General features: G+C 39.3%; 1 protein-coding gene across 7 annotated transcripts; it reads left to right on the forward strand.

The window, feature by feature from the left end:
• Positions 1–1,283: 1,283 nt before the first annotated feature.
• On the forward strand, positions 1,284–12,596 carry arfgap1 (ADP-ribosylation factor GTPase activating protein 1). Of its 7 annotated transcripts, XM_033626499.2 has the most exons (14): positions 1,284–1,490; positions 4,453–4,523; positions 5,166–5,275; positions 5,369–5,540; positions 5,961–6,061; positions 6,153–6,239; positions 6,337–6,451; positions 6,531–6,587; positions 6,750–6,782; positions 7,010–7,039; positions 7,912–7,968; positions 11,266–11,325; positions 11,836–11,891; positions 11,992–12,596. In XM_033626499.2, the coding sequence occupies exons 2-14, from the start codon at positions 4,464–4,466 to the stop codon at positions 12,329–12,331; spliced, it is 1,278 nt and encodes a 425-aa protein (XP_033482390.2). In that variant the 5' UTR covers positions 1,284–1,490; positions 4,453–4,463; the 3' UTR covers positions 12,332–12,596. The 7 variants fall into 7 exon arrangements, with proteins under 7 accessions (XP_033482390.2, XP_033482393.2, XP_033482392.2 ...); XM_033626502.2 differs by lacking the exon at positions 11,266–11,325 and having other exon boundaries at positions 11,842–11,891; XM_033626501.2 differs by lacking the exon at positions 7,010–7,039.
• The last annotated feature ends 502 nt before the right edge of the window (positions 12,597–13,098 follow it).

Genomic DNA, 13,098 nt, shown 5'->3' on the forward strand with positions numbered 1-13,098 from the left:
CCTCAAAATTCTGACTTCTCATGTGCCTCTGTGTGAATGTCAGGGTAACTCTGGTAGACACAGCCAAGGCTAGATAGCTTGTAAATGATTTTTTACCTGGGGGTCTGTGACTGGTATTTTCCTAAAGATTAATGTGATTTATTGTTGTATTTCAAGTCAGTAGTGGGGTAATAACAAAAGTAACGTTCTTACGAGTTATTTGGTTTTGGGGTAACTGTAATATTATCACTGAAATTTTACAGTACTAAGTTACACTACTTGTTACTGGAAAAAGTAATATCCAATAAGATATTAAAGGGAGTGTACCCACTTCCTCCTCTGTGACTAGTGACCACCCATCTACCTAGTACTGCACCCACCTAATCAACAACCACTACCACCGATAATACCACTTGCTGACAGTAGATAGATTAGCAAAGGTCTTGTAAAACAAGATAAAATGACAGAACAAATCCACAATAAAGGCTGAATTCTGACAGTAAATGAAAAAAAAAGGTTTGTTGTATTTACTTAAAAATGTTATGCCAAGTGGTTCCACGTAACTTTGTTAATATAACATAACATTGACATGACATTTTTAAGTAAATACAACAAAGCTTTTTTTTTTTTTGAGTGTGCTGTGTCACTTAGCAGTTGTTAAATTTGAGTTTAATTTACACTTGGCCTACCTTGGGTTTTCTCATGTTATAGCTGTAGATGGTAAAAAATAATAGATGCAGCTACTGTGATATCACCAAGTGGTTTGTGGCTGTCCCCATCTTAGGTTTTTAGAACTAAAAGTGGCCATATTTGGGTGAGAAGAGGCTGGCACTGTGGAGGAGCAATGGGTGGATTTGACTGAGAGAGGTGCAGTGGACGCTATGGGCACTGGTGCCCTTAATTATATGTAACTGTAAGACTTAACTAAATGACATTGGTAATTTTAGCACAGGTGTCTCTGGGAATTGACTGGCTTCTGGAGCCAGCCTCAAGTGGCCATTCAAGGAACTGCAGTTTTTGTCACTTTCGTGTTGGTGTTTCAACCCTGGAGGTCGATTTTTTGTATATGAAATTTAATGAGCAATGCCTACAACACTATTATTGCCATGTTGCTTAAATGATAATAATGCACCAAACTAAATTTAGATTTTGTAGCTTTACCTGTCTGTAATATCACGGTCACATGCATGTTCACTCTCCGAAGCGATGGTGGCAGCAGAGACACAAACAGAGAGAGAAGAAGAAACAACACGGCGACGAAGAAGAGACCGACGAAAAGACCGACTCCCATGATGCACCGCACTGCCAACGTATGCAAACAGGAACATGGCTACCGGTGTTTAACATCAGCAGTCTATCGTTATATTTCCCTTCTGTGGGCCTGACACAGTGTGTGACAATATAAACTCTGCTGAGCCTCCGCCACAGAAGAAAAGCCTCCGTAGAGTTTCCCGGCGGAGCCAGCAGACCCTCCGAAAACAGCGTCTTCGTTGTTCATCAATCACAGACAGGTAACGGTTCGGTTGGCTCGGTGGGGAGCTAACGTTAGCATCTCCGATAGTTACCATATAAATCAAGTTAAATATCACATTTTAGTGTAATGTCCGTGTGGGAATAAGCTTTAAATGATAACCTGAAGTCAGACATACTCAAGTCATCACAACATTTAGACGTGTCTGGTCAAATACACATGGAGCCCTGTGACTGACATCGGTAGTGAATGCTACGAGTCGAGAAGCGTTGACACGACTGCAGTTCTGTGTGGAGACCTTCAATAGTTTCAACATTACTGATTGAATTTCCTCAAGAAACACAAGTCATCATGACCTGAAGGATATTTGCGACATTATGTGTAGTTAATAAATGTATAGTAATGGCTATTTGCCTTTAGGCCTCGCTTCAAGTGAATCTTGATATTAAAATCTGATAAGCTTAACTAGCAGCATCGCTTTTTCTGACTGTTGTTATTAAGAATATCCATCAAAATCTATCCTGTTGCTCCCAGTAATCCCAAAATTGCCAGTGCTTGGTTGAGACGAGTGACATTTCCTCTGCTCAGTGAAGCAATGTTGGTTTGAGGAATGTAAACTTACCAGTCGACTGAGGGTGTCTATGCTTAGGTTTCTCTTAAGGTTTCTCTGTAAAACCACCACACCTGCACAGTTCATATCCACCCTAATGCAGAGGTTGTACTGTGTATTGTGCTGCTTCTGTGATTTTTGGATAATAATGCCAGTATCTTTAAACCTGCTGTAATGATTAGAATCAGCCGATCATTATATTATTGTAAATAATATTTAATTGGGTTTGGGACTGTTGGTCAAACGAAACCCAAAACATACCCAAAAATTAAGGAATACTTCACATATCTATTTCCAAACAGGTGCGTAGGAGAGGGACGAGAAGAATAAAACCTGTAGAAAAGACTCTAGCACACTGCTCTAATGTTACAGTAACTAGACCTTCATCAGGCAAACCTAATGAAGGTCTAGTTACTGAAATGCTGCATCATTAAAATCATTATTTTTGCATGTTAGACAGTGTGCGACAACTTTTCTACAAGTTAAAACATACCCGACAGTCTGATGGAAGGCTGCCATCTTTCTATGGTTATTAGTGTAATCTAATTACACGGAAATATCAATACCAACCTTCATGTGTTCTCTTAGTCCTCTGACTTTTTGCCCTGTCTGTGACTCTCAGTACCAGGCCCACATATTCTCAGAAAAAGGCTACATAAATTTAAACATCTACAACAGCTGGGCACTGTAGATTTTAGCTGTCATCATTCAAACAGGACTAAAAATGGTATTTGTTAGGGACTATTTCCAGCTGTGCATTAATACACATTTGGTGCTTTCGTGAGTATTAACGCCAGCAGGAAGTTGGGTGTAGGATTGGCTCAAAATAAACTACAGTGCCCATACAGTCACCCATTGTAAGGGTGTGGCTCACTGACATGTTTTGATAGTTTTGGGATGACATTACAGGCCTGTAACAGGAGCAATAAGATACATCAGACTTTGGCTTCATAGATTTTTTTCTCTTAAGATGAATTAAATGTTAATTGTAGTCTCTTTCATGGAATGTTTTGACTAAAAGAAACACACATCACCAGACCAGAGTTAGAAGTTAGCAACAGTCACTGGCCACATGCTGGTAAAATACTCAAGTGGCTAGTAGATTTTGAAGTCCACCAGCTACTGAGGCAGATGGACAAAAAAGTTAATTTCCAACCCCGCTAGTCTGTGTAGAGATAGTTGCAGTTAATGTGTACCCATATCTGTCATGACTCATGTTGTCCATGTATTTGCTGACTTGCTGTGGTGCCATAGTGCCATGGGCAGCGATAACCTTAGGGGATTGAGGCGGCCACAGATATGTCTTTACACTGGGTGGTAATATGTCAGTAGTTGACAGGTTAATTACCTGGAATTCCTATGCAAAATAGTGCATTTAGAATTAAAGAATTAAAAGCTCACAACTATTTTAGAAATAATTAGTTGATTAATTGATTATTGGATCAACAGAAAATTAGTTAACAGCAATTTTTCAATCATCAGTTGAATCTTTGAGCCATTTACCATGCAAAAATGCCAAATATTCACTCGCTCCAGCTTCTCACATGGGAGGATTTGGTGCTTCTTCTCTGTTTGATATCATTGCAAATTGAATGCCTTTGGACAAATACACAGATAACCTTGTAATTTTTTTCTACTATTTTCTGACACATTTTATGGACCAAAAAGATAATTAGGTAATCAAAAATATAGTCCAAACACTGATTGATAATCCAAATAATTATTAGTTGCAGCCCCTCTAACAATATGTATAGGTAGATGAGATTCTCATATGGTTTATCTCTCAGAACATCCACAGCAGTAAACCGTAATTATTTGTGACCTGAAAAAGTTCAATTCGATTTTATTTATAGAGCTGTATATCACAAAATACAATTTGCCTCAGCGGGCTTTACAGCATACGATATCCCTCTGTCCTTGGACCCTCACAGTGGATAAAGTCCCCCAAAAAACCCTTTAAGGGGAAAAAATGGGGGAAAAGTTGTATATATTTACATTTATAACAAGTTTAAAAAGCTTTAGCTGACTTTCTGTGCTGCACTGGGAAGGTTTTACTGCAGCCTCTTTGTCACTACCCTTGGCTGCAACCTGCCTGCTGCTTTCATCCGCTTCAGGCGAGGCACAGTTCATTTCAAACAAGCCTGCTGTCATGGAGCAGGTCCAGGGTTGTTTTGGATGACATCATCAAAACATCTTCTCTCACTGCTGTCAGCTATGAACCACAGACAGGTTTAAATTCACAAATTAAAATTGACCTCTATTATATAATTTAAAAAAAAGTGTCACCTCTATTTTAGGGTGGATTTTCTCCTGAAGAGACAATACAGTAGGAATGATGTGTCAGTACTCTGCTTTGATAATTAACTGTGCTTCATCTGCCGTTCTGTTTCAGTGTGGGTCAACATGGCGAGTCCAAGGACCAGAAGAGTTCTGAAGGAAGTGAGAACAGAAGACGAGAACAATGTAAGTCTTCACAGGAACTTATTCATGTGGCTTGTCATTTTCACTTCTTGGTCATAATTGAGTCACCTACTGGAAGCGTATAATTCACATAGCAGGTAGCAGGTGTTTGGGAGGCTCGCAAAGCAGCACCTTTCCATAGTCCTCCACAAAATGTCCCCGCTTTTATCCTTGTTCAAATAAATGGTGGGAGTAATTTTAGGTGGCAGTTTTGCTGCCAGTGGACATCTTGTTGGCCTGCATCTCTGGCAGTAACAGTAGGACAGATATGTCGCCTAAGCTAAAAATAAATACACCATATAATTAAATATATTATTGCTCTGTTAGTTAACTGACATGCTTAAAGAAAATAACTCACTCTTGAAACATCAGTCAAGTAAATGTCAATGTTATAAAAATGTTTTTAATGTAAATGTTTAATAGTCTTGTTTTAGGATTTAGGATTTAGGATTGTTCTAGGATAAAGAACAATGGTGCACAATGGTGAAATACATTGGTTTTAATGGACTTTTTGTTTGTCTTAGACATTTGTATTATAATGCAGGGTCAGCCTTCATATGATATCCAATGTGCAAAAGTGTGTAAATCAATCTCAGTAGTTTTTATGTGTAAATTCATTAATTGTCCTGTGTCTTGTTTTATCAGCTGTGTTTTGAGTGTGGGGCTTTTAACCCTCAGTGGGTAAGTGTGACCTATGGGATCTGGATTTGTCTTGAGTGCTCTGGCAAGCACCGGGGCCTGGGAGTACATCTCAGGTAAGAATAGTAGAATGTATTATGGTGTTGATGATTTTGGAGACCCTGAACAGCCCGATAATGATTAATGTATCTCTTCTGCCCTGTTTGCAGTTTTGTGCGCTCTGTCACCATGGACAAGTGGAAAGATATTGAGCTTGAGAAGATGAAAGCGGGAGGAAATGGAAAATTCCGCCTTTTTCTTGAACTCCAAGATGATTATGATCCCACCTGGACTTTACAGGAGAAATACAATAGCAAAGCTGCTGCGCTCTTTAGAGACAAGGTGAGATATGCACACCTAATGGTCAACTATTGATATCCTACACATTTCACATTTAGGACTTAAGTCTCGTCTCGTCTCGTCTCGTCTCGTCGTCCTCCGCTTATCCGAGTCCGGGTCTCCATTATTTAATTCAGGAAGCTAAAGCATGTCAGTGGTTTGTCAGTAGTAATCCATTTGTCCATTCATTCAGTTAAAATAAATAAACTAAAGGAGTAACTGACCATGAAATTGACCAAAGAGGGAACTTGATCTTTAATTCTAACTGTAAGTGTGTGTGCCAGACAAGATCTATACCTTCAACCAGAAAGCTAGTTGCAGAATGGTCTGATTGTCACTGAGGCTTCTGTGAGATTACTGTCTTGTGAGGGTGTCCTCTGTTCATCACATTGTTTCACCATCTTTTGACACTGTACATGACAGGTTGCGACTTTAGCAGAGGGTAAGGAGTGGTCCATTGAGACGTCCCCTGCCAGAAACTGGACATCTCCTCAACCCAAGACCAGCCTTTCATCCGCTCATCGGTAAAAGTGCTAGAAATGTTTTACACACTATGTGCAGTGCCAGACTACAGGACAGGAGTTAAAGTTGTGAATTCATGTTTCTGTCATACAGCTCTGGAGGACCTGGACAAAGCTCAGGGAAATCTAACGACAAAGCTTTTGAAGACTGGTTGAGTGACGATGTTAACTCATATCAGAGGTGAGAGCCTCACAGTCTTTATATTTCTTATATTATGCACTTGTCTGTTGTTTTCCTTAAAAGAAGTGTTTTTAAAAATGTTTTTATGCCTCTTCAGTGGAGGGGGCTACAGTGGGAATCAGGAGAATAGGTATGTTGGCTTCGGCAACACAGTGACCCCAGAGAAGAAAGAGGATGACTTCATCAACAATGCCATGTCTTCTATTTATTCAGTAAGTCATAATATAAATCTGAGTTGTACTTTTTGTGGCATTTTTCTTCCCCTAGTAATTTATTTTTTATTTTTCACAGGGTTGGAGCAGTTTCACTGTTGGAGCTAGCAAGTTTGCTTCTATTGCTAAAGATAATGTAAGTGTATTTACGCAATAAATGCTGTATCATATTTCAGCAGTGTCGAATTTGAGTCTGAATTTCTGTGTAAAAAAACTAAAAATTAACAATCTAAATACCAACCCTTATAAAGTAAAGGCAGTTCATTCATTCATGTTTGTCCTTTCCCCCCTCACACAGACATCTAAACTGGCAAACCAAGCAACCCTAAAGGTAAGACTCATATAGTTACCTGTACCTGCACTGCTAAAGGTTTCTGTCAGTCAGAATTACATTTGAAGTTTTTCCCTGTCCTTCTCCATCTGTTTTATTGAGTAATACCCCCACATTTTCTTAATGTGTACCATTTTCCTTGTAAATCTGTTAACATATAACGTAAACTCTCAAACTGCAATAACTGTGTTACTACTTTAATATCTCTTTGCCTTCTCTGGATGTAGTTAAGGGGCTATAAAGCGCCCCCAGAACCGGTAAAGCAGATAATAGGTGCATGGCGCTTTTTCCGCATCATGTTTTTTATTTAAAATACGCATCAACCATTTTCTTTATTTTCGTCAGCTTGTCAGTTTTTCAGTTAGTATTCACAGCTTAACAAACATTTTGCAAAATGGTGAATGCCACCTTTACACGCTTCTGCTTGGATATACTTATTAATTCTTTGTTCATGTACTTTGAGTTTATGGATAACCTGTGAAAGACAGTTGGTAACTGTATTGCGGGGTGGGGAGTGCCTGTAATTCCTACCCCTAATATAGAAACGTTCCATAAACTGTTCACTTGTATCCATTAATAATGGATTATCCATTCATGCATGTGTTTGTGTTGACTGCTAACTGTGTCATAGAGGTGTAATGGTATGTAAAAACAATTAAGTTTGGCATTCGTTAAAATAAAAGCATAGCAACATTTGGTAGGTGTTTAATGTGTAGGTGTTGGCTGCTCAACTATTTTGTGATTTGTCCATAAATAAGGCAACAAGGTAATTGGAAAAATCCTTTATGCAGCATGTTACCCTGCAGAGCTTAGGAGGTAAAATAATAAAGCAAAGATGTTGTCTTTTTAATATCTAGCATTGCAGATGTACATTTAAAAGGCTTCTAGTTTAACTACACAGAAAAATAAGGTGTATGCAGTGTTGCCTTGTAAGAAAAATGTACTGTACACTGATGATGCAAGTTTTTTTGGAACCATTACACCCTCTAGTGCTTGTTCAGTGTCATGGTGAATGGGAATGATCAGTCACTTAATGCAACTGCAGAACAAGCGGCTCAGTGTCTTGCTCTACTGTGAATGTTAAACTCTGTTTCATTCAAGTGAATTCTCCCCTCTGACTCCCAACTAGGCCACAGAGTTAGGACAGACAATAAATGAGAATGTTATCAAACCCACCCAAGAAAAGGTAACATTGATGTTTGAAGTTGTTGACTTGGTGGTGGGATTCAGTGCTTCATAGCAAAAAAACAGCTTCAGATGTGAATGTGCTATTTTCTCCACTGCTTGCCTGTGTCAGTCTATCTGCTTTATGCCAGCTTACATTAAACGACAGAACCTACGGTTTCAAGGATGCAGAAAAAGAATTTGTTAAAATCCTTTTGTTTCCCCCAGTTAGTGACTCAGCAATGGGATGTGCAGAAGCACACAGCTGTGAACTGTTTGGTCACGGATGTGAGTCAGTGTTAACTCCAGCACAGTCACTCTACAAGGCTTAAAATACATTTAAACACTTTTAGGAGCTTATGTCTTTGTTTGGATATCATGATGCCAACTTCAAGGCATTCATTTTTTAGTTTCAAAGTAACATAAGAGTAATTTGATTTTATTTTTATTTTTTGTAAATAGCAATTATAATAGGTTTCAATGTCACTTACATGAGCCATCTTTATACTTAATTATACAAGCATCCTCATATCAACACTACATTTAAGCATAGGCATAAATTTTGGAGGAGACACAAGGAACACATCCCCCTCAATACTCGTAAAGGCCACATAGGGAAGTAACTGTAGATTCTGTAGAAATACATCCTAGCTTTAAACCTTAACAGTTTGTTAATGTAAAAGTAGCAGAGGAACTTCTACAAAATTTAAGACAGTTACTCCATAAATTGATGGAGAAAAGGCACAAATTGGGACATACAAATCCACCACAATGCAGAGCATTAAGTGTTTGATGCTCAAAAATGTCTGGCAGAGGACACAAAAAACCCCTGTTTCATGTGTGTGTCCCCCGACGTTGAAACAAAACCTACGCCCTTGCATTTAAAAATGTTTCAGTTCAGCTTCAAAGCTGTGCAACATCCAACTTCAAGAATAAGAAATCTACAGTACAGGCCAAAAGTTTGGACACACCTTCTCATTCAATGCGTTTTCTTTATTTTCATGACTATTTACATTGTAGATTCTCACTGAAGGCATCAAAACTATGAATGAACACATGTGGAGTTAATAACTGAAAACATGTTTTATATTCTAGTTTCTTCAAAATAGCCACCCTTTGCTCTGATTACTGCTTTGCACACTCTTGGCATTCTCTCCATGAGCTTCAAGAGGTAGTCACCTGAAATGGTTTTCCAACAGTCTTGAAGGAGTTCCCAGAGGTGTTTAGCACTTGTTGGCCCCTTTGCCTTCACTCTGCAGTCCAGCTCACCCCAAACCATCTCGATTGGGTTCAGGTGCGGTGACTGTGGAGGCCAGGTCATCTGCCGCAGCACTCCATCACTCTCCTTCTTGGTCAAATAGCCCTTACACAGCCTGGAGGTGTGTTTGGGGTCATTGTCCTGTTGAAAAATAAATGATCCAACTAAACGCAAACCGGATGGGATGGCATGTCGCTGCAGGATGCTGTGGTAGCCATGCTGGTTCAGTGTGCCTTCAATTTTGAATAAATCCCCAACAGTGTCACCAGCAAAACACCCCCACACCATCACACCTCCTCCTCCATGCTTCACAGTGGGAACCAGGCATGTGGAATCCATCCGTACACCTTTTCTGCGTCTCACAAAGACACGGCGGTTGGAACCAAAGATCTCAAATTTGGACTCATCAGACCAAAGCACAGATTTCCACTGGTCTAATGTCCATTCCTTGTGTTTCTTGGCCCAAACAAATCTCTTCTGCTTGTTGCCTCTCCTTAGCAGTGGTTTCCTAGCAGCTATTTGACCATGAAGGCCTGATTGGCGCAGTCTCCTCTTAACAGTTGTTCTAGAGATGGGTCTGCTGCTAGAACTCTGTGTGGCATTCATCTGGTCTCTGATCTGAGCTGCTGTTAACTTGCGATTTCTGAGGCTGGTGACTCGGATGAACTTATCCTCAGAAGCAGAGGTGACTCTTGGTCTTCCTTTCCTGGGTCGGTCCTCATGTGTGCCAGTTTCGTTGTAGCGCTTGATGGTTTTTGCGACTCCACTTGGGGACACATTTAAAGTTTTTGCAATTTTCCGGACTGACTGACCTTCATTTCTTAAAGTAATGATGGCCACTGGTTTTTCTTTAGTTAGCTGATTGGTTCTTGACATAATATGAATTTTAACAGTTGTCCAATAGGGCTGTCGGCTGTGTATTAACCTGACTTCTGCACAACACAACTGATGGTCTCAACCCCATTGATAAAGCAAGAAATTCCACTAATTAACCCTGATAAGGCACACCTGTGAAGTGGAAACCATTTCAGGTGACTACCTCTTGAAGCTCATGGAGAGAATGCCAAGAGTGTGCAAAGCAGTAATCAGAGCAAAGGGTGGCTATTTTGAAGAAACTAGAATATAAAACATGTTTTCAGTTATTTCACCTTTTTTTGTTAAGTACATAACTCCACATGTGTTCATTCATAGTTTTGATGCCTTCAGTGAGAATCTACAATGTAAATAGTCATGAAAATAAAGAAAACGCATTGAATGAGAAGGTGTGTCCAAACTTTTGGCCTGTACTGTATATTTGACACAAAGATCATATTCAAATTTAATTTCCCTTTCATCTGGCGAGGTAGATGATTTTAAAATCTCAAATTTGGCTTTTATCTTGGAAATTCAAGCCACACACAAAAGATAAAGTGCCACAGTCTTGGTCCTCATGTTTCTTAAATGGTGAGATTTTCTTATTGAGTTCAGAAAACATTAAGAGACTCAACCTGGGGCTCTTCAGTTGACAGTTGCTTTATTGTTTTTAAATCATGTATGCACTTATATGTCACTATCCTTGAGGTCATGGTGAGTTTGTTTCCACACACCTGCTTTAACTCTTGGTGTCAAGTGAGCAGCTCCTGGATGCGTCTTTTAATGAGATCAAATGAGGCCTGTGTAGCCATATGAAAACATGCTAACGTTCATAAATCAAAATGGAGGAAGATTTAAGTAGAGTTTACTTTTTAATTAGTTAAAAATCCCTTTGTGGTGAAACTGCTATTAAACCAAATGTTTTGTCGTCTAATGTACAGTTGCCGTTGGTGACTTAAGGTCTGTATAGTTTGTGCCTTTGTAACAGTCTTCTTGCTCTCTGGCTAAATGATTGTAGCTGCTTCCGTGGAGCTATTTCTGTTAAGACTCAAACAAAATGTAATTTCCTCATGTTGATTATCAGTGCCTTTAACAAATCACAAATTGCTTTTCTCACAATCAAAAACAAACTGCTGCTCACTACATGCTCTGTTAATATATATGGATGTATTTTTTTCATTAGTTTTAATAATAATTTGGCTCATTCAGGTCAAAGATGGCAAATTGCTAGATGAAATGGCAGTCGGCATCTCTGAGCTGGCAAACAAGGTAGGATGGGCAGACCTCTGCCGCACTGTGCAGATGCAAAACCAGTCTCCTGAGCCAGCAGCAGCAGCTCTGATCCAACACTTATAAATTTATACCTGGGTGTCTCAATACCTGAGTGTCTCTTAGACTGGCAGTATCTGCAGAGGCTGCCCCGTCCCCAAACATCATAACCCTCAAAAGAGACTGGTTTTGCTCTGATGATGAATGTTTGAACAATTCTAATTTGTCATTCTCTTGTTTTCTTGCTGCCATTTATAATCTGGCGGTGAGTACTTGGTGGTGAACCTTTGTGATGTGTTAGAAAGCAAACATCTCTGTAGTTTTAGTGTTACTGCTTCTGACTGCAGCATAATATTTGTTGTGTCGCAAATATTGTGTTATTTGTATTCCTTTTATTATCACTTGATTCAATTTTTAGATCATGTTAAATGCTAAAGTGTGTCAGTGTTTTAACACCTGCAGTAACATCTGTAGAAAATTCTTGTAGGCTGAAGTGTCCTCTGTTTTTAGGTTCAGGGAGCTGGTGCAAAATTGACCAATATCTTCTCTGGAAAACCGGAGGATGGGTAATAATAACCGCTTCTTACAATTTAAATCTCCCGCATGCAAAATCTTTTGTACTGTGTGATTTAAAGCTAAGCCTGTTTTCATGTTGTGACTGTTCAGGTCTGCTGGAGAGAGCTACCAGAACATGGATGCCACTGAGGGATATCAGGGCAGTTCTAGCCAGCCTGTGTCAAGGGACTTCTGGGAAACCTTTGGCAGCAACAGCTCCTTAAAGGCCAAGAAATCTCCCAGCAGTGACAGCTGGACCATCGCAGATAATTCCGCAAAGAAGAGCTCTGACAGTTGGGACAATTGGGGCTCCGAAGCAGCGTCCAACAACAAACACAGCACAGAGGAGAGCTGGGAAGCCTGGGACAACAACTGGGAGAACGCAGATGGTAAGACGAAGAAGAGTCCCACAAAACCTGCGGAGGAAACCTGGGATAATGCAGACTGGTAGTGACCTCACAACCATACATCTCCTCATCCTTTTCTTCCCCCTGTTTCTCTCTCTCTGTTCATCTCACTGGCACTTTTAGGGAAAGAGCTGTGTCAGCTTAGTTCCTGGCAATCCATTCAAAATATATTTATTATGAACCCAAGAAACAATAAATAAAGCCCAGGGTTAAGTTGAGCTCACATTCTCAAAATGTACAGCTATACTGACATGTCGTCATGTATTTTATTGTAAATTAGCTCCATCACAATAAATGAGGCATAAATCAGTGTAGATATGGTCATAACTTTCTGCCTGGGCTCCCCTAATATATTACTCTTAATGGTGAATAAGCCAGTGTTCATACTGTGTGGGTGTAACGATACTGGTTCTTAATACACCACATTAAAAAAAAAAAACGATGCATGACAGAGGAAATCTGACGTTGTAAATATAAATCCTTGTAAATACAGTGTGATTGACTAAACACTAATGACATGATTTTCTGTTTGTTCAATCAAATTGATTTGCTCTGCCCCTGGACCTTTTGCACATTTTGTTCTTGTAGAATTGATTATGAAGAGTTTGTTTTTCTCTAATAGAGTTGGAGCCTTTTCTACCCTGTAGTCAGAAAGTGTTGTCTTAAATCAAAGGAACAAATAATCACTAACAAATTGGCTCTCATTAATCAAATTTATTTGGGAATGTAAAGTTTAAATGAAATAATTGAATGTGTAATGAGCTAGAGCTAAATGACCTTTATAGTTTTTTAGTTTTGATTTAATTTCTTT

The sequence above is a fragment of the Epinephelus lanceolatus genome, chromosome 1 (assembly GCF_041903045.1).
Source record: "Epinephelus lanceolatus isolate andai-2023 chromosome 1, ASM4190304v1, whole genome shotgun sequence".
Lineage (NCBI taxonomy): Eukaryota > Metazoa > Chordata > Actinopteri > Perciformes > Serranidae > Epinephelus > Epinephelus lanceolatus.

What these genes read in the sequence shown, in the direction of transcription:
- arfgap1 (XM_033626499.2), top strand. Translation starts at nt 4,464, where the DNA reads ATGGCGAGTCCAAGGACCAGAAGAGTTCTGAAGGAAGTGAGAACAGAA. An exon ending in CTTCTATTGCTAAAGATAAT is followed by an intron (nt 6,588 to 6,749) that starts GTAAGTGTATTT and finishes CCCCTCACACAG; the next exon opens with ACATCTAAACTGGCAAACCA. An exon ending in TCTCTGAGCTGGCAAACAAG is followed by an intron (nt 11,326 to 11,835) that starts GTAGGATGGGCA and finishes CTCTGTTTTTAG; the next exon opens with GTTCAGGGAGCTGGTGCAAA.